This window comes from Gouania willdenowi, chromosome 5 (genome assembly GCF_900634775.1).
Source record: "Gouania willdenowi chromosome 5, fGouWil2.1, whole genome shotgun sequence".
Classification (NCBI taxonomy): domain Eukaryota; kingdom Metazoa; phylum Chordata; class Actinopteri; order Blenniiformes; family Gobiesocidae; genus Gouania; species Gouania willdenowi.
The window spans coordinates 38,813,303-38,834,304 of NC_041048.1; the positions used below are offsets into that span (position 1 = coordinate 38,813,303).

The window sequence follows — 21,002 nt, forward strand, 5'->3', positions numbered from 1 at the left end:
TGGTCCTATCGCACGACCAAACGTGTGCTCAATTCTGTACCCGTTTTTATGCAAGGTTGATAAATGAGGGCCTATGTCGGTGTTTTTCAACCTTGGAGTCGGGACCCCATATGGGGTCGCCTGAACTGTCTAATTATTGATTAAAAAAAATAAATAATTTAATTAGTGAAAAATATCTTGTTATTTTTTTTCAAATTAAAATAACACAATCTTAAACAACTGTGTGTATTAAATGATTCAGTTTAGTGATTAGAAATACATTTTTTAATTGTTTTTATTATTATTTTTTAAATAAAAACACAATCTTAAACAATTGTCAAATATAAATCTAGTTATTACTAATAATAATAATAACTACAAAAGCACTCAGAGAGCACAGAGCTCCGCCAAGCAGCTCAAGCTCAGCCAACACGCTCCGGACATGGTAACATGGTAAATTCACTACATGTCAACATTGAGCTGTTACTCTGAGAGAACTTATGACATCATTACAAGTTCCACAGTGTGGATGGGATAATGTTTGGGATATACAGTATATATATATATATCTATATTTTCCTTTGGGAGCCAGAACATCACCAAAATTTAATCACCTGTTCCTTGTCCCATTTATCAATTTTCCTGAAAATTTCATCCAAATCCTTTCATAACTTTTCAAGTTATCTTGCTAATAGAATGACAGATTGACAGATGGTAAAACATAACCTTAACGCTCTTCGCTTCGCTCTTGGCGGAGCTAATAATAACAATAAAATGTAGTTGCCAGGAAATTCTTGATATCAAAATGGGGTCATGATCAAAAGAGGTTTGGGAACCACTGGTGTTAATTTCATCTGATATAATATTATCAGCTCTAGTAACTTTTAACTGTTTCCGGAGATTTAATCAAAAGTGATCTAACTAACGTATGTCGCTGTGTTCTTCCCTCAGCTGATAAACGGTGTCAGCACCCTCGACCGAAACACTCTGAACGCGTTGCATCAGCAGCTCATGGAGCTTCGAAGCTGTAAGGGACACAAGCAGTGCAACCCAGAGAAGGGTGAGTAGAGTCACACGATGATTCTACACCATGTCTCTTTTAGTTTCAGTTTCAGAATTTAACGCCACGTCCGCTTCCTTTCAGGAGGAAAGGAGAGAAACTACTTCAGTGAATACAGGTATGTGTTCAGCTCACAAACACAAGCAGTTACAGTAAACTCTGAGAGACTGTCTTTGTGTTCCTGCTGATTCTGAGTCATGTGGATTTCATGGAAGATAGACGATGTTGAAAAGAGTGACAGCGGGGTTCTCGCTTGTGTTGTTGAGCGTAGGGGTCCCCTACGGTGTGATGTCGCCCCCCTATGGCTTTTCTGTTGTTTTTGAATGGTTGTCAGAAGTATGTTGGTTATGTGTTTGTATGTTTGTGTACACTATAACTTGAAAAGTTGTGAACGGATTTTGATGAAATTTTCAATCAATTTTGGTGATGTTCTGGCTACCAAAAGAATATAAATATATATATTTCCCCTGTTGTTTTTGATATGATGTCAAAAACAACAGAAATGCCCCCTACGCTGGTCGAAACACACCGTAGTTGGCTTTTCTGTTGTTTTTTCCTTTTTCAATCGGTACCGTCATAATAATTGTTGCACACTTGGACATACAGTATAAGCGACCTCCAGACGTGCACAGGTTCACTAAACTCTCTTTACTCTGAATAATTGAGAAACACATACGTCAGCCACACCGTGTATTAAATACAGGCAACTTTCTCGGATGCTCCGGCCTTCACCTGAGGACCCCTGCAGCTACTTAGCTGCCCCTGATGCTGCCTGTCTGCATCCTCCGCTTGGTAACCCATAGTTACCGTCCAATATGAACTGGACGTAGCGTGTAGCAACACAAGAAGCTGCTCATCATGTTTATAACTCGCAAAAACTCATTCTCCATGCGCGCACACGGACGTGAATAGTGTCTGGTGGAAACGGGTTTGGTCTTAAAGAGACATCGGCTTCATTCGTGTCAGATGGTTTCGGGTCGTCTTCTTTTTTCAGCTCGATTAAAGCTCTCTGTTTACTGTGTGCATCCTCTGCTTTGTAACCCATAATCACCATCTAAAATAAACAGTGTGCTTCATAATGTAAACAAAAGCAATCAACTATATAAAGGAAATTCATCAGTTATTAATTTAACAAAAAACATTTGGCTTTAAAGTAAGGCTGTAACAAGTTTTACTTCACAAAATGTGGCCCTCAGAGGGTTATAAATTTCAAAATTTTCCAAGAGGGGGATGCCCCTGCACCCCCCTACAACACTTGTGTGCCATGCGAACCTATGAAACATTTCTGGTGAGAACCCTGGACGTTCTCTACCACTGTAACCAAGATCCTTATTGTACGGAGAAAACAACAAATGCTAGTGTGCTTTTCAGCTGCTGCTGTTCTGTTCCCCTGTATGAAGAAGCCTAATTGCTTGTCTCTGCTTTGTGTGTGAATGTGTGTGCGCTCATGCATGTATGTGTGTGCGCGTGTGTGTATGTGTTCATCCTTGTATGTCTGTGTGTGTGTGTGTGTCTTCATGCACGTGCATTGCCCTGCGTGCTGTGCATGCCTCAGGCCAGTTCATCGTCGAAAGAGGCCAAAAGTGAAGAAGCCGTCCTCCAAGTCGCTGTGAGTTTATCATGAGCATCTGTTCCTCTGTTCCTCTCTGTGTGCTCCTGGTCCTCTGTTCCATCCAAATGTTGCTTCACCCAGCAGCATGCTCTCCTGTTTATAACTGTAGCGATGCTAACAAGCTGCACATACATCGCAAACTGCAACAATCTGTTTTGTCATCCAGTCTTTTCTATTTAAAGCTGCTGGAGATAAACATTTTTAATCTGATAAAGTCACAGTGTAGACCTCATAAATCAATAAATCAAAGATCATTTGCTCCAAAAAGGATGTGAAAGGTTGAAATTTGTGAATCCGTTTGTTGACATTGTTGGAAAAGTTTGGTGCATTGCATTGTGGGAAGTGTTTTTACTTCATTCTTACTGAGATTTCTTGTGTTTGTTCTTAAAAACTCTCTCAGAGTGACTTCCCAACACATTTCTAGTGTTTTCACTGGAAGTTGTGAGAAAACTAACCTCGCCAAGCCAATCACTGTTCTTATCGTCTGGACAAGAAACAACAGAAATCACAGGAAAACCCACCCAAACTCCTTGTCCCCTGTTCCTTTCCCCTCACAAAGGTGTAACACTTGTCACTTCTGCCCTCTCTTTTTACATCTTCCTTCTAATTTAGTTTATCTGAGTGTGCTCACACCGAATGCGACTACAGTTGCTTAAGTCGCCCGTGATGAGTCGCCTCATCAGTGACGCAATGACCGGGGAAGTGACTGCCGATTGGATGTCACGACACAGCGTCACTCAAAGTTACTTGAAAAGTTCAACTTTGACCGAGGTCACTTGACGTCATGTCAATTACCGGTACTAGATTTTGAATGGAATCAAGTCACTAGAGTCACTGAAGTCGCGTTCGGTTACCTTAAAGCTGCAGTTTGTAGAATCATGAGACGCTCTGTGCTTCTCCTTCCCCTCCTGAATGAAAACTCTTTTACGCACACTGTGGAACTCTTTGCGACTGTTTTCTCCTTCGAAACAAGTAACAATTTTGGGGACTTTATTTTGTGTTATTGGAGTTTTCTGATGTATTAGAGACATGAAAGCATGTATCACTCACTGCTGTGAGGACAATAAGAGGATTGGAGCTGCTCCTCACACAAGCAGCCACTCTTCCACACTCCATCCACACTGCAAATGAATTCGGTCTGTTCTCTACACCTTATATCATGTTTCTCTTAGGTTTACAAGCTATTTATCAAGTCTGTTATCACTATCTCTCTCTCGTGTGTTGGGCAGACTGTGCACAGACTGAAAGTGGATCGCGCGCAGTCTGCCGCACATACACAGTCAGAGGAACCTCCTCGGAGTCTGTTCCTCCTGAACACGTTTGTTGTTTCTCTTCCTCGCTCTTCCTTTTTTCCTCTTGCTTCGTCGTGTAACCTTTGTGTTAAAAGCTGTGTTAGAGACTTCTGCTGGAAAATAATGCAATGGGACTGTCACTACTCTCAGATTTAAAACTCGCATAGAGTTTTGACGAGCAGCTCGAGCAGCCAATAGTAATGCTTAAAACAGTTCATGGGATTGCCCTGTTGGTAGAAATATCTCTGATTGCCTGAAGTTCAGTGACACTGTTTTTCTAAAGCTCATTTACAGCCAGGAGAAGGAGAAGTGATTCACTGTCCACTCAGAACACTGGATTACAAAATGCTCAAAGATGATTATAGATTTTTGACCAAATAACACCAAAAAAAAATTACAAACTGCAGCTTTAAGGAAGGGTAAAAATGCGTTCACACCAAACATGACTTCAGCGACTATAGTTGCCTAAATTGCCCGTGATGAGTCACACTTTTTGCTTGCTTCATCAGTGACTTGACGACTGGGGGAGGGAGAAACTAATTGCCGATTGGATGTCGCGACACAGCGTCACTCAGTCGCTTAAAGCATTCAAAATTTTCAAATTTGAGCGACTTCCAGTGACTCAGATCAAGCAATTGAGTGCAAGTTGCGTTGCTTGGAGGGAGGTTGGTTGATGTCACGTCATTTACATTGATTTTGAATGTAATTTAGTCGCCAAATTTTTGCAATTATGCAATAAAATAAATGTTTTTATCGCATAATTTGTTTTTGTTGCAAAAAGATTGCAGTAGATGTTGTGTTGATCTTCCATTGCCTACACAAACTAGGTTGGAAAAAATAAAAGAAATCACAGTAAAAGAATGAAGTAAAAACACTTGTATCTATGTATCTGTCTACAGGAGTCCACATCCCACAATGCAATGCACCAAATGTTTCCGACAACATTAAAGAGATTGTTTAAAGTGGAGATCAAAACAAACTTTCAGGCAGTAATTTCAGCCTTTCACATCTTTTTTGATGTATTGATCTCTGAGGTCGACACGTCAACACGTCTTTATCTGATAAAAATGTATCATCTCAAGCAATTTGAATTTAGTCAAACAAAATAGTTGTATCATCGTTAGACCTTCTTTTGTGTTGTCGCTACCGTTATTGTCATTTATTTTTGTTTTCTGCAGTGTTGCTATAGGAACAGGTTCTAACTGGAGCCACAGATTCCAGTCGGTGGTCTCAACTGGACCTAACAGGTTCTGTTTCCTTCCTACAGAGGGCAGATCTGGGAAGGGTGGGTTGGTTAACCACCCTGACCACATACCCCCCCCCCACCCCCCACCCTACATGGACCTCCTTCAGTGAACAGAACTAATCCAAGGACCTGGAGCGCACCTGATGGACCGCACTGCTCTGCTCATACCTATAGGTTGGATGGAGGACCCCACAGTGAACACACGTTGGCTTTTATCTTCTTTGGAGCACATTTCTGACCTGTTTACATGTTTTATCGTCTCGATAACCATTAACAGGAAGCTGTAAAGCAAGGGTTCTCAACCTTGGGCTGAGCACCCCATTTGGGGCCACGAGACACTGGGAGGGGGTCGCCAGATGCCTTCAAGAAACTAAGAATGTTTTTTAAAATAAGTTCAGTCCATCTTTTCTTATTTTTATTCTTTTTCTGCAACTACACCAAACTTGCCATATTTTAACCAATTTGCATCACTTTTTCTTGCAATATTTTTACTCCTTTTAATGCATTTTCACTACATTACTCCCATTTCTGACACTTCTCTATCAAATTTCAATGCCTTTTCTGCACACTTTTTCCACTTTCGAGACATTTTTGGCACTTATAAAAACCTTTCCACCACTTTTTCACCTAATGTTGCATATATTGACCCATTATTGTCACTTTTTCCCTCTTTTCACCACATTTCATGCTTAGTTTTTGCCAGTTTAACCACATTTACAATTTGTCACATCTGTTTTTTTGTCAGTTTAACCTGATTGTTCCCACTTTCCCATTATCTGCCACTTTTAAGCCAATATTGACACTTTGAAACTTTCAACCACTTTTTCTGTCTGTTTTTGGCCACTCTAATTTGCAACTTTTAACCAATTTCTGTGGTTTTTAAATCCCATTTCACCACCTTTTCCACCATTTTTGGTCACGTTTAACCCATTTTATTTCTGATTAAAACAAGATGACTATCACTATGTCTCAAATAATAAACGTTCCTGGATAAAAGTGAATATTATTCGGATAAATAAATAAATGTGGTTATCACAGATTCATAGAACAATGGACCATCATTTTACTGACTTTATGGATGGACCCCAAAAATCTCTCCCCTTTATTCCCCCTTATAGATGGTCCTGTCTCCACATGACTGTTCTTCAATGTTCATGTCTGTGTTCAACCACCTTCAGCTACAGTGGGGGTCCCTGCTCTCTGGAACCTTTATTTTGGGGGTCTTGGGCTGAAAAGGTTGAGAACCACTGCTGTAGAGAATGGTGTGTCCAGTGTACTGTGTAGCAGTGGTGCTTGTAGATAGCAAACAGCTTTATTCAGCTTCCTGTCATCACGTCACACAGAGAATTCATATGTGGACTCTACTGCTGCTACACTTTGATCTCATGTTGTCATGACGTCGCAGTGACACTCGCCGGTTTTAGTCAAATGGACCTTATTGTGTGAGGGATTGTAAAAGACGTTTTTTCTGTTTTTTTTGTAACATAGTTGATCTAACAATGATGAATGTCCTCAATGAAGCACCGTCTTCCTCACAGCCGTGACATGTGAGTTTGCCTGGAATGATTCAACCCTGTGCACTGACCTTGTCTGTCTGTTCATCTGTCTGTCTGTCCCATTAGACAGACCTGCACTGTCTCACTGCAAAAAACAAAATGCCATTTTAACTCCAGAAAGATTATCTTTGTCTTCTTTTTAATTAATATGTTAAGGTTTCATTTTTTCAGACAACTGTTCCTCCAGAAACATCAAAAGAAACATCAAAGGAAACATCAAAGCCTCCATGGCTGGGGTCATTTAAATTTTTCAATTACAATTTTGTTTTCAATTATCCATGTTCAATGATGATGATTATGGTGACTTGCATTTTTTCCAATTATAATTAAAATTACATTATTTTTACCCCTGAAACTCAATTACAATTGTGTTCTTCATGACTAAAATTTGAATTTAATTCACCACAATTACTGAACCTTAATAATCCCATAAAACGTAACCTTCTTGTGTTAACTTTCTGTTAGCATATCAGTGTTCAATTATAACTCAATTATGGTTACGGTGACAAGCATTTCTTCCAATTACAATTATTATTTTTACCCTGAAACTCAATTACATTTATGTTCTCAATTACTAAAATGTTATTTTAATTAATCACAATTACTGAGCCTGAAGTAATAACCCCATAAAACATTTTAGAGTCCTTTAATAGCCTCATCTCAGAAAAAAATGGCAATTTTTTTCCATCTTTTTGCCTTCCCCTCTGAAATTCTTTAGAAAGTCTTTAGGGACCCTAAAATCCACTTTCCTTAAATTTTTATGCCTTGGCATTGACAGTTTTCATAGAATTTCCATGACAATTACAAATACAAAGTCAATTATCTGAACTCAATTACAATTCAAGTATGATTACAACAGCAACAGATTTTTTTTCAAATATAATTACAATCATAATTATGTCGTAATTGTAATTATCTATTACGCGATTATAATTGACCCCATCCCAGGACGCCTCTGTAGAAGACTGACAGTTTTCAGGAGATCAAAGTGGGTTTTTCGTAATGAACAGTTGTCTGAAGAAATGAAATTTTAACATAAAATACCATTTTACTCCTTTGAATTCTTAGTACCACACTGTAAAAACATCCCAACTCATTTGTTTTATTCTCCCCCCGCTTGCTATACATGGTGCTACACGATAACAATAAAGACATAAATCTTTGCTGTACAGTACAGTATGTATTTGAATGTATGTTGTGCAATTAATATAAATGTTTACAGTATTTTTTATAATCCCGAAGAGGCAGAACTCACTGTATGATGTGAGTGGACAGCAGTGATTTCATTAGGAAGGAGTAAAAAAAAAAAAAGCTTGAGTAAAGCACTTATATAAAGGTTCACTGTGAAGAGAAGCGCCCTGTGTTGTTTTAATGGATATTGTTTACAGCGAGGCAGTAAAAGAACAACAATAGTGTAACACTTACTGTATGATGTGAACTTTAGACACCTGCCTTTTGTCCCATTATTTGTTTGTTTTCTAGCAAACATTTCATTAGATCTGAGTGCTAATAGTTTTATGTGAATAAAGTGATGTTTTGACCACTGGTGGTTTGTTTTCTTTTAGTGTCCAGTAGATGTCTCTGTATCACTACTGTCATCATATGGGGAAAGTAGCAACTTAAACATAATAAAAACACATACTGAGGATCTCTGTGTGTGTGCTTCAGTACGTTTCCAGTAAGTTCTCCATTACAGAGTTTATTTTTATTTGTTTACAGTAGAATTCCAACTCCTACAGGAACTCTGTTCATATGAGAAATACTTATTAAAGCAAAGGCACTATTTGTTTATCCACTGGTAGGAAACCTGAGCCCTGAAGCTGAATATGTAAATACTGCAGATGGTTTCTCTTTGTCCACTTTGTCTCATACATCGTCAAATAATCTGAGCAGCAAATAATCGTTGAGACATTAAATGTTTGTTTTTAGGTTTAGTTCAGAGACTGGCAACTTTTATCACATCATGGTCATCAATATATGATTATATCTGATCTTAGGGTCATATAATCAACATTCACGTCAGCATTAGAATAACCAGAACAAAGGGTTTGTGTGTGTTTTTGAGGTTTCTCTGTCATTCTGTGTATATTTGGTTTTTTTTTAATGTATTTAATTGTTTAGTGCGTTTTTGTTATTGTAAGTCTTTTGCAGTTTGTGTTTTTGGATTAATTATATGTATTTTTTTTTTACCTGTTTTTTGTGTCATTTTTGTGTAGCTTTCTGTAATTATGTGTAGCTTTCTGTGTTTTTGTAATTTTGTATGTTTTTCTGTCATTCTGTATACTTAGTTTTCTGTGTCATTTATATTTTGTTTTTTTTCTAATATTTTTTAGTTATTTATTTACAGTCATTTATTTTGTCGTTATGCATGTTTTTGGAGTAATTTTGTGTATAGTTGTTTTCTGTGTATTTTCTGTAATTTTATACATTTTATGAGTTGTTTTTTGGTATTTTTTTGCTGTTTACTGTGTATTTTCTGTAATTTTGTGTGTTTTAGAGTCATTTTGGTTTGGGGGTGGGCACATGTGGCCCTGGGCTGCCAATTGCCCATGTCGAGTTTTGTTTATTTTTGCATGTTTTTGATTTTTACGTGTTAAATACTGTTTTTAAAATATTGCCCACTGGTTTTAATTGCAGCTGAATTCTAGAGCCTGTAATTATTGTAAAGTATGGCTTATTCAATACTTACACATGTTCTCTGGTTTCTAATCCTGCTGTGTGCACTGCTTACACACACACACACATACACACACTTGTATTTATTACACTCCACTTGTTAACCATGCAAATGACGTGAGCTTTCAACCTCTTCCTGGAGGATAAACTGGGGAAGGGTTCAACACACTGGTTGTTCATCTTCCATACACATATGTACGCTTTTCAAAGATCTATAGGTGTGAGTTGTTACACCTTTAATCTGATGCTAGTCTATCACAGGGTAAAATGAACAGCAGGAGCCACAAAAATGTGATGGTCTGATGTGAGGGCCGCAATAACAGAATATTCAATTTGTCCAATCCAAAAATGAATACAGGTTTCGTCTTTTTTTGTTGTTTTGTATATTTTTATTGTTTTGTGTAGTTTAGGTATAGTGTTATCTCACTTTTTATGTGTTGTTATGTTTGTTTTGTGTGTTCCTTGAGTCATGTACATTTCTTTGGTCCATATGTGTGTGTTTGGAGTCACTTTGTGTGTTGTAGTTGTTGTCACTTTGTACAATTTTACAGGTAATTTGTGTAATTTCTATGTAATTTTGTGTGTGTATGTGAGATAGTAGCTCAAATAAATACAAAGTAAATTTAAAAGTAAAAAAAGTTCCATAACGAGATGATTTAAAAATAAATGAATAAAAGTAAAAATGAAAACAAAAATAAATCATATTTGTATTTTCTTTTTATTTATCAATCTATATAATTTTTTTTAAATTTATATTTATATTTTTTTATTTACTTTTTGCATTTATTTTTACTCTTGTATTTATATATATATATATATATATATATATTTATCTTATTTCCCATTTTTTCACGTTTATAATTAGTTATTCATTTATTTTGAATTTCTGCAGATTTGGTCCTCCATACACTACACACGCACATTCATAACCGACCCCCTCCGTAAAAATAGAAATAAAAAAACTCAACAAAAATGAACATATAAAACATATAAAATAAAATATTTTAATGTATAAAATAAATGATTAAATGAATAAAAGAAAAAAAAATGAAATAAAAATAATTTATATTTGTATTTCCACTTTTATTTATCAGTATTTCATTTTTGGACAATATTTTTGCATTTATTTTTTTACTTTTGTATTTTTTCCCCATTTATGTTTTTTAATTAGTATTTAATTTTCAATTTTGTTTTTTTGTTATTTTGTTTTTACGTTTACTTAGTTATTCATTTATTTTGAATTTTTGCAGGGTGGGGGTGCACATGCACATTCACACCGACCCCCTCCGTAGCCTATGACTCACGTGCGGTGGGCGGAGCCTCCGGTCGGGATTCACCGTCGGTCAGATTGTCCCGTTTCTGACGGAGGGAGCACAGAGTCCGTAAAGCAGCTCTACTTCTACAGCTCTACAGCGCTACTTTCTACTTTATCTGCGTCTCGTCTACAATGTGAACAGAATGTCCGCTACAAGGTAAGACTTCACTTTAAAGACAATTCCGAAGTTAACGTTGGAGGAAGTTGTAGCGGCGCTCGCGCTTCTCCCGCCGCTGGGAGCGGAGCGTGGTGAGAGCCGCGAGACCACCGACTGAACAGAGCACGCGCTGTAGTAATAATGGAAACACTACTACTACTACTACTACTACTGATAACTACTAAAAGTTACTTTACTTCACCAAACAGTCTGCGTTACTGTTTACTAACGAGTTAGCTTTACCATGACTTTACCAAAGATTATATTAGCATTACTTTATAAAGTGTCAATAATGGATAATAGGGGGAGTGTAATTTAAAAAGTAAGAACATTTAGTTTAAACTGGCAAATAATGGCCATGAGAAATGGTGAATGTGGTCAAATAGGCAAAAAAGCATGGAATATGGTGAAAAGAAAAGAATAATATCCGCTGTTGTCTGTTAGTTTTTATGAATCTGTGATAACCACATTTATTTATTGATCTGAATAATACCCACTGTTATCCAGGAAGTTTATTATTATTTGCACCATAGTATATAGTCAATATTGGCTTAACAGTGGTAGAAATTATTATTATTTTCATTTATTTTTGAGTTTTTAGTTTAAACTGGCAGAAAATGGGCATGAAATATGGTGAAAAAAGGTTTGTAGTTACAATAATGAGACATTAGGTGATAAAAGTGGTGGAAAGGGTTTATAAGTGCTGAAAATGTCTTGAAATAGGAAAACATTTGCAGATTATGTATTGACATTTGATGGAGTATCAAGTCTCCACAGAGTTAGTATTACTTAAATATTAGGGGTGTATCGATCTATCGATCTGGATCAATACATCGATTGGTTAAGCAACGTTCCAATCAAATCAATGGAGACTCAAACCATCGATCAATATTGTCGATAAAGCACCGCACAGATGGTTTTTTTTTTAGGTTTAGGTGAAATATAACTAATTGTGTTAAATGGGTATATAATAATGTCTTTATATTTAATATGGCCCCTGTATCGATTCGTGGTAGACTTTTTGATATCGATTTACAGTTGGTATTACTATATAGTAGGGGTGGGACGATACACTGAGTTCATGATATGATAGACGATAATAATAATAATGGAATATTTTTGGAAAGGAAAAAAGGCAGATAATCCCACTTGTTCTCTCAACAATGTCTTGTTTTTATATCACAATAATCTTGTTGTTGTGCGATATATCGTCCATCCTTTACTGTTTATTACAACTGTTTATTTTGATTCATCTCACACCATCTGTAAGCTGCTTAACTGATCAGTAATTGTACTGCTTTATTATCTATTAATAATTTCAGTGATTTCCACCTTTATTTAATTCCTCTCTGCAGCGCTGTTTGAGCACAAACTGTAATATTTACTCGTGAACAGGACCTTTGCTCCCATTTACAGCGACCGACACTGTAATAAGTACAAGGTCCAGTGTTTGTACGCTGAAATCCAGGATCTATCACCAGTACATCCACCTTCTGTGTTTGAACTGGTCCAGCCTTTTGGCAGCTGAAGCCAAATGTTCCAGCGTCCATTTGCTGCTCCCAGTTCTACTTGTGGTCCTGTTGCTTTTTACGCTGCTGGTTTTTTTAAAACTGTATACGTGTGTAATTTGTTCTCCATCTGCTCTGATCACAGATGTTGTGAGGGTTTTCTTTACAAGTCTATTTAAAGCTGCTCAGACGTGGTTAAATGTGGTTTACATGGTCAGATGTGTTGTGTTGCTCCGTGATTCCACCTTTGCTTATCCATATTTCATACACACTGTGTGACTGACAGTACCCTCAGGCTCATGTTTAAACTCCCTGAAGCTAATACTTTAGCCTGGCATAGCGACATGTCTCCTCATGTCTTTGTTAAACTGACACTCATGTAAAGCTTTGAAATCATATTGTTCTGGTCTGTGAGTATTTCATTCATTCCCATAATCTTCATTTGTCAGCCTAAGGACTGGGAATTGTAAAGGGACTCAGTTCCATTTCATCGTCATTCCATGTTTTGATCAGTGGTTCTCAACCTTGAGGAAAGGACCCCATTTGAGCCCATTTTTGCTTTTTTTGCAACTACACCAAACTTGCCATATTTTAACCTATTTTCATCACTTTTTCTTGCCACATTTTAGCTCCTTTTAATGGATTTTTGCTACATTACTCTCATTTCTGCCACATCTTCATCAAATTTCAATGCCTTTTATGCACATTTCTACTTTTAAAATATTATAAACCCTTTCCACCACTTTTCCCACCTAATGTTGCATATATTGACCCATTATTGTCACTTCTTACCTCTTTTCACCATATTTCATGCTTATTTTGGCCAATTTAACCACATTCATGACTTGTCAGGCCCATTATTTGTCAGTTTAAACAAATTGTTGCAATATTTCCAGTTTGAACCACTTTTACCATTTCTTCTGTCTATTTTGGCCACTCTAAAATGGATAAGCAGTTTTAAATTATAGTGGCCAAAAACAGACAGAAAAGTGTCAATATTGGATTAAAAGTGGCAGAAAAAACTATGAACAATTAGTTTCAACTGGCAACTAATGGGTGTGAATGTGGTTGAATTGGCAAAAATAAGTATTAAATATAGTGAAAAGAGGTTAAAAGTGATCATAATGGAAAACATGTTCAACATTAGGTAGGAAAGTGGTGGAAAGGGTTTATAGGTGCCAAAAATGTCTTGAAATTGGAAAAAATGTGCAGAAAAAGCATTGAAATTTGATGGAGAAGTGGCAGAAATGGGAGTAATGTATCAAAAATACGTTAATAAAAGGAGCAAAAATATCAAATATGGCAAGAAAAAGTGGGAAAAATAGGTTAAAATATAGGAAGTTTGGTATAGTTGCAGAAAAAGGGTAAAAAAAACAAAAATTGGCTCAAATTGTTTAAAAAAAATTATCAGTTTCTTAAAGGCATCTGGTGAGCCCCTCCCAGTGTCTCGTGACCACAAATGAGGTTCCTGGCCCCAAGGTTGAGAACCCCTGCAGTATTGGATGAACCAGTAAATGAGTTTACAATGATGAGCCTGGAAATGTGTCCCACTAAAGAACAATAGTAGACACTTTGATTCTATGTAATTCTAAGCACATTGAGTTGCCTTGTGTATGAAATGCGCTATACAAATAAACTTGCCTTGCCATGTAGAGGAAGTGAATTTGGACCTGGTTATCCACTAAGCGCCTGTTACATGTTGTGACATGTTAATGAGGTTTTTTATATCCTGGTTTAAACCAAATGTTTCACCCGTTCCTCCCTGGTTAGTCCTGGTTACACCCACGATGGGATCCCAGCTCGTTGTGCCCTTACCACACACTTTTTATTTGGGCTTTCATTCTCTGACTGGCTGCCAGAAAGACACACAGATTAAGTGAAGCGGATTAGTCTGGACATATTTGGGTGTAACTGTTGAACCACTCTCACGGTGAACCTGCCTCAGGAGATTAAAAGATGATGAAGAAGTGTGTGTGCGTATGTGTATGTTAAAGGAGAGAAATGTGTTTTTTACTGATTGACTGTTTGATTTTAACCAAACCATACATAAATGTCAGGATAGTGAACTTGTGAGATGTTTTCCCATAGTAAGGCAGCATCGCAATACTTCCACCCCACCGTGTCATGTTCCTAGGAAAACAATAATGTGTCTCTACACAGCTGATGGCCTCTTAAATCATAATCCTCGGCACCCCCTTGGCCTCAGTGTTAACGTCTTCACCAGGCCCCACTGTGCTGCGCTCTGTGTTTCTAATCCTGGAGTGTGTGTCGTCGTCTGCTGCTGTCTGCGTCTTCACTTCCTCCGTCGGACGCTCTCAGAATGTCTTTCTGTGTGGTTTCCTTTCCAATCGCTGACCATATTTTTTCGTGTGGAACTCTGCTCCTGGAAAAAGACTCTGGGCCTTGTTTGTCAGGTCAGCACTGACCAGGGTTGTGGCCCTCAGTCTAATTTTGTGCGGCCCCCAAAACAAAATTGTAATTTATGAAGTTGGAAGTTATATGAAGCCCAACATAACAAGCAAAACTCCAGAAACACAGAAAACGACAGCAGAATGCACACAGTGTCAACAAAAGTATTCATAATGATAACAAAGACAAATTAAACAACCACTAAAACATAAAATGACTACAAAAACAACAACATATACAAAAGGACTTTAAAGAGACACAAAATGTAACAAAAACACACATAATGACTTGAAAAACACTCAAAAAGTCAACAAAATTTTGCCATATTGACAAAAACAAAGACAAACCCCTTTGTTGTTTCCTGTATAAATGTTCAGATTGGTCTTTATTCTAGATGCTAACATGAATGTTGATAATGTGGCCCTCGGATCACACAATCACATTTTTGTGGCCCCGTTCTGTTAGAAGTTGCCCATCTCTGTCTTATGATATAGGGTAAATTTTGACCAGAGGTGGACTGGGACAAAAATTCCACCAAGTTTTTTTTGACACTTTTGTCAAATATCTGTTTTTTCTTAATTTTTTTTGCCCAATAAATACCAGTTGTTTCCATTTCATCTTTCTGGTCCAGATTTTTGCCCTTTTCCACTATTGTTTACCACATTTTACCCATTTAAGTTACCCTTTGCCATTACATACCACCTGGTTCCTCTTTATTTACCCTTTTTTGGCCACTCTTGACCGCTTTTAGCCTATTTTGGGCACTTTTCACACTTTTGTGCCACTTTTGGACCGTTTTTGGTCACATGTTTGATGTTACCACGTATGCCTCCACTCGCTCGTCAAAAAAAAAAAACCTGTAATGGACTGGGACTAGCCCACTTTGGAAAATCAGCTGTAAAATACACAAATATATATTATCTATTACCCAATATTTTTGGTGTGAGCTTCTGAGCCTTTTTTTCTGTCATATACCATATATACATATACTTAAATTAAATAAAAAAAAAAATGGTAAAATGATTCCCAAGAGAACTGATAGTTAAACTTGATATGAAACATATTTTAATAAATGTTAACTACTTATGTGTAAGCCATAGAACTTACAACAGCAACATGTATTTCCAATTAAAATTATAATCACATCATAGTTGTAATTAATTACACAACTCCAATTATAATTGACCCCAACCCTGGTATAGACACAATTGATTCAAACAGGTCAGACACTGATGAGAAATGTTTTTAATTGGCCGTGAGAGCATCATATTACTTTTTCAACACGTTTCACCCCTTGGATAATTTGTCCAAATAAAAGTCTGAAAAATGATCATTTGAGACCAATTACATCCTATTAGCTCCATTCGTTTTTCTTCTCTGGATTAGTGACCCTATTGTTGGTGCCCTGACAGCTGGTGTAGCCCCACCAGCCTGGAACTGGTAAACACCCTAAACACCCTGATCCCATCCTCAGCCTCTCCTGCACATGTTCACTCTCGTCCAGAGCCTCGTCTGACCTCAAACTCTCACATATGCTCCCCAGGAGGAGAAAGGGGTGGAATATTTGGAAGGACGGGAGCGTCTGTTGGTTTGACTTCTCCTCTGAAAAGGAGAATTTATGCTCTTTGTTTCAAGGCTTGTTTTCAGATAGACCAATGGTGGCTGACATGAAAATAAATGCTTTAGTTTTTGCTATCGGAATATACAGTATGTTAAATTAAAGCTAAAGAATATGCAAACCTTTACAAAGATAATAAAGTACAAATGACTATGCCACAAAACTTGAGTAAATGTAACCGTTTTAGTGCAAATGTGTAGCTATAAGTTCACAGCACTATGAACTACACATTCAGTAAAAAAATCATCTGACTTGAAAATTAATGTAAAAATTGTTGATTACAATTGGAGGACAAATGCGAGTAGAAATGAACAGAATTTAATTAGAAAAATGAGAAACCGCATCTGCTCAAGTAAACTTCTAGATAATTTTTTTAAAAACAATAAATTCATATGAAAACTGTTTTTAATTGGGGGCAGGTATAATGTTTCAGTTCCTAACATTGTCAAACAGTGTTTCTAAACTGCGTGACTTGTATTTTAAAGATTAAAAAAAAAAAGTTACTGTACTAATCAGTTGTTTTTTATGTGTTTACAATAGGATTTTTTAGGGGGGACATGGCACCCAAGTCAACCCCAGTATTTATGCTCCCTTTGTTTTGCTCAGAATATTGTGAAAAAACAACTATCGAGCGTAATAATGTTCATTATAGCTTTTAATAACCAAAGTTCCATTCAAGTTATTTCAGAGTAAATTGAGACAAGTGAGTCTTTTTGTATAATTCATTTATCCTGGAGAGTTTGTTGTCGAGGGTGACCATGTTTAGATTTCCAAAAAATAGGACTCTTGGACCAACCTCGGCATGCTTAAAAAGTGCTCAACGTTTTGTGGAATTTACCTTGAAATGCCAAAATACAATATAGTAGATATTAAGTTGTAATTGTCCTTAAAAATGACATGATACTGGCTGTAAATAGCAACTCTTTAGCTTTCAGAAACTGGTGTAATTTCTCAGATATTAGTGGTTACAGTGTTTTAAACTAATGTGTTCACCGAGATGCATTCAGGGACCCTAGGAAACTGGGATAAATTGATGAATTTATAAAATATCTTAGAGTAAATCCGGAGATATCGTCACCCTAATGTTGTTGGCATCACAGATGGTGCAGAATACAGAGATTTTGTCGCTCTGTTGTCGTGCGGTAAACGAGGGGTGTTTACGGGCCGTTGGAAAGTTTTTTAATCAGATTTGGGGCTAATTAGATAATATCTATGGCTCCAAATAAAACAGTAAGATAGACAATAATACTGATTAGTGCCAGAAGCTCCCATTGTTTCCCAAACCAGACGATACTGGTCATATAGAAATGACAAGGATTTGCTGTTCACCACCAGTGTGTAGGTGGACGACAGGATTTTATGCTGCCAACACAAACATGTTTGAGTGATGTCGGCCTTGTTAACTCATAGTTAACTCATACACAGGATGAATTTCCTCAGGCTACGTACGATCCACGTTGGAGCTGATCTGGGCGACCTTCTGAGATCTGGTCTAATCCAGCAGCAAAAGGAAAAGAGGAAACTGTCTCAGGTTCTAGATTAGAGCAGCTGTTGAAGGAGGTCACCCAAAGTCCTGTGCATGTACTGTATGTACCAGGCTCCTCCCCCCTGCGGCTACAATTGGCCGGACCTGCCCACCCCCTGTGTGGGAGCAGTAGTGAAGGTTCTCGCCGAATTGAGTCTGTGACAATAGTCTGTATTGTTCTGCACCGTCAGAGGCTGCTTTAGAATAGACTGCTTTAAACTGGCTTTGTAATGCATAGATAAGTGTAGCACTGATCACTTTGGTCCCCCCCCCCCCCAGGACACGACTATGACACACATGTAGATAATATTTGTAAGTGCCTTCACTTTACACAAGCGGTAGAGTCCATTTCAGCGTTTATCCATTTCTTCCTCACTATACACTTTTCCGTTTGGTTTCTGTTTCATCATCTTTCCCCGTTTAGATGGCTAATTAATGTCCTGAAATTATACCAAACATGCCCAATAAGAATTTGTAGTCAAGTACTGATATTAATTTGACATTTATATGCTTCAGAGAACTTGCATAAACAGGATGTTTATGCTGAAATCACATGAGATTACATTGCCAGGAAAACGTTAGCTACACCAGTGGTTCTCAATCTTTTTAGCCTGCGACCCCCAAATTAAAAGTTCCAGAGACTGTGGTCCCCCACTATACCTGAAGGTGGTTGAACACAGACATGAACATTGAAGAACAGCCATGTGGAGACAGGGCCATCTACGTATAAGGGGGATTAAAGGGGAGAGATTTTTGGGGTCCATCCATAAAGTCAGTATGGATGGTCCATTGTTCTATGAATCTGTGATAACCACATTCATTTATTCATCTGAATATTTTATTTTTTTGAATTTGTTTTTTTTTTCAAAACCTTTCTGCGTTTCACTAAAATGTGCAGGTATGTCTTCACAGAAATTTTGTCACTGTTTGTTGAAGGAACCAATATATTGTTTACTGGAATATTGCACTATAATGGTGTCACTGGTAAGAAAGACCCTATTTTTTTGTTTATCTGAAAGCACTAATGGAGATACTTATTAGTTTACATTGGTATGATGACACTTATTTACAGAAATGTTGCACTAAAATAGTGTCACTGTTCATAGGACACTTTTTCAATTTATTGTCTTTCAGAGATATAAAATAAAAATTTTATTTTTTCACTTAATCTTTTTCTTCTTGTTATGTCATAGATTATCATAGATTGATTTCTGACCAATATATCGATAATTGTAGTATCGTCATATCGTGAGATAATAGTTATCGTGAGCCTTGTATCGCGTATCGTATCGTATCGTGAGGTACCCAGAGGTTCCCACCCCTATTTATAAGTGCCAAAAAATATCTCGAAAGTGCAAAGAACGTGTAGAAACGGCATTGAAATTTGATGAAGTGGCAGAAATGGGAGTAATCTGGCAAAAATGCTTTAAAGAAAAACTTTTGAAAATTGGTGAAAATATGGCAAGTTTGGTGTAGTTGCAGAAAAATGGTAAAAAATAATCAAAAATGGGCTCAAATTGTTCAGAAAGTATTCTTTGTTTCTTAAAGGCATCTGGTCCCCGTCCCAGTGACTCGCGACCACAAATGAGGCTCCTGGCCCCAAGGTTGAGAATCCCTGAGCTACACTACTAGACTCTCAGCCACAAACAGAAAAATACCATTGAAATGTGTAATATATATATAATAATCTCAAAACATTATTTGTGAAACCATTGACAACCTCCAACTGGGGAATCAACCTTAAAGTTTACACGAAATCCTGTGCAGGTGTAATGCTTCTTCTGACTTGACGTTTCACCAAGTAAACTCATCACCAGTTCAGCTAATACACCAATTGAACTGTTTTTCACCACACATTGTGAACATATAAGTTAACTGCTGTTTAAGAAGCTCTTCTGACAACAAACCCTGCATTCAGAGTATTTCATATAGAGTAAGTGAGCATAACTAGAAACCAGACCACCTGGTTCCTGAGGCTGTAGTTGTGTCATCGCCCTCAGAGGGAAGCGTCTGTCAGTCAGTTTCACTCGTCTCAGACGATACGAGACATAATGAAAGGGTTGATGGAGCGTCATGTATTTACTCATTCTCACTGAGTGTTGATGACAGAACTTTGCTACACAGAGTTACTGAACATCAGCACAATGTTGAGTAAGACCAGCAGGTTTAGATACAGAGGTTATGGTTGTGTTTGAAATCTCACACACGACAAACTCAATGAGTATATACTGTCTACTATATATTATAAGTATGATTAGGATGATGAGCCTTCCCATTGAAGTATACTTCCAAGTTTCCCAAGATGCATTTGGAACCTACAACGACATAAACCTGAATCACACAGAGGCTAAATATCGCTGTTGATTCGCCACCTTTGAAAGTTTTGAAAACAATTTAAGTGAGAAAGTGACCAAGTAGAATATCAACATGTGCTCATTTGATCCATAAAACTCGCGTATACACATTTATTTTGGACATTTTGGAGATTCCAACATTGTCCGCCATTTACTACTGACAAATACTTCTGGTTAACTTCAAAACAAGAGCCCTATTTACATAAGTGTTAAAAAACAAATGGAAGACAAGAAGAGATGCTTTTGTTTTGAAAAGTGGAGGTTTGATTTTTAGCTTGAAACCGGTTCCAGGAGGACCATTTTATATTATTATATCGCACCACAAAACAGTACAAAACACTCTCCTACATTAGCCAGTTCACTTGTCCATAACATCAAACCTGTAGTTAAGAACCTTTCATGTCTGGTTCAACAGTTTTATGTAATTAGACTTTTTTTTTTTATTTTTTTTTTTTTACAAATTTTGCAGACCCATTTATCTTTTCTTTTCTTGCTTCTTGTAATGGTCAACTATATATAGGCAACTTTCAATTGAATATAATAAAAATAATGACTTAAACATTTAGAGATTTTCACTGGGTATCCAAATTATTCATAAAATATTCCTGTCAGAAGTGACGATATAGTCCTTTTTAATAAAATGAAGCATTTTGATACTATTATTATACACTGGAGGGTGTGACTCTATACGAAAT

The 21,002-nt window shown here is 37.1% G+C and overlaps 2 protein-coding genes across 5 annotated transcripts in view; both read left to right on the forward strand.

The window, feature by feature from the left end:
* sulf2a (sulfatase 2a) overlaps nt 1-5,642 on the forward strand; it is a 96,282-nt gene extending 90,640 nt beyond the window's left edge. Inside the window, exons 19-22 of one of the 2 annotated variants that reach the window (XM_028446991.1) lie at nt 931-1,039; nt 1,124-1,157; nt 2,595-2,648; nt 5,211-5,642. In XM_028446991.1, coding sequence (XP_028302792.1) covers nt 931-1,039; nt 1,124-1,157; nt 2,595-2,648; nt 5,211-5,241 — 228 coding nt within the window. In that variant the 3' untranslated portion in view covers nt 5,242-5,642. The remainder of the gene's footprint in view (nt 1-930; nt 1,040-1,123; nt 1,158-2,594; nt 2,649-5,210) is intronic. The other variant, XM_028446992.1, reaches the window with a different exon arrangement.
* Nucleotides 5,643-10,752: 5,110 nt separating this feature from the next.
* Nucleotides 10,753-21,002, forward strand: part of arhgap46a (Rho GTPase activating protein 46a) — a 76,051-nt gene continuing 65,801 nt past the window's right edge. For all 3 annotated transcript variants that reach the window (XM_028446617.1, XM_028446618.1, XM_028446619.1), the window contains exon 1: nt 10,753-10,893. In XM_028446617.1, coding sequence (XP_028302418.1) covers nt 10,880-10,893 — 14 coding nt within the window. In that variant the 5' untranslated portion in view covers nt 10,753-10,879. The remainder of the gene's footprint in view (nt 10,894-21,002) is intronic.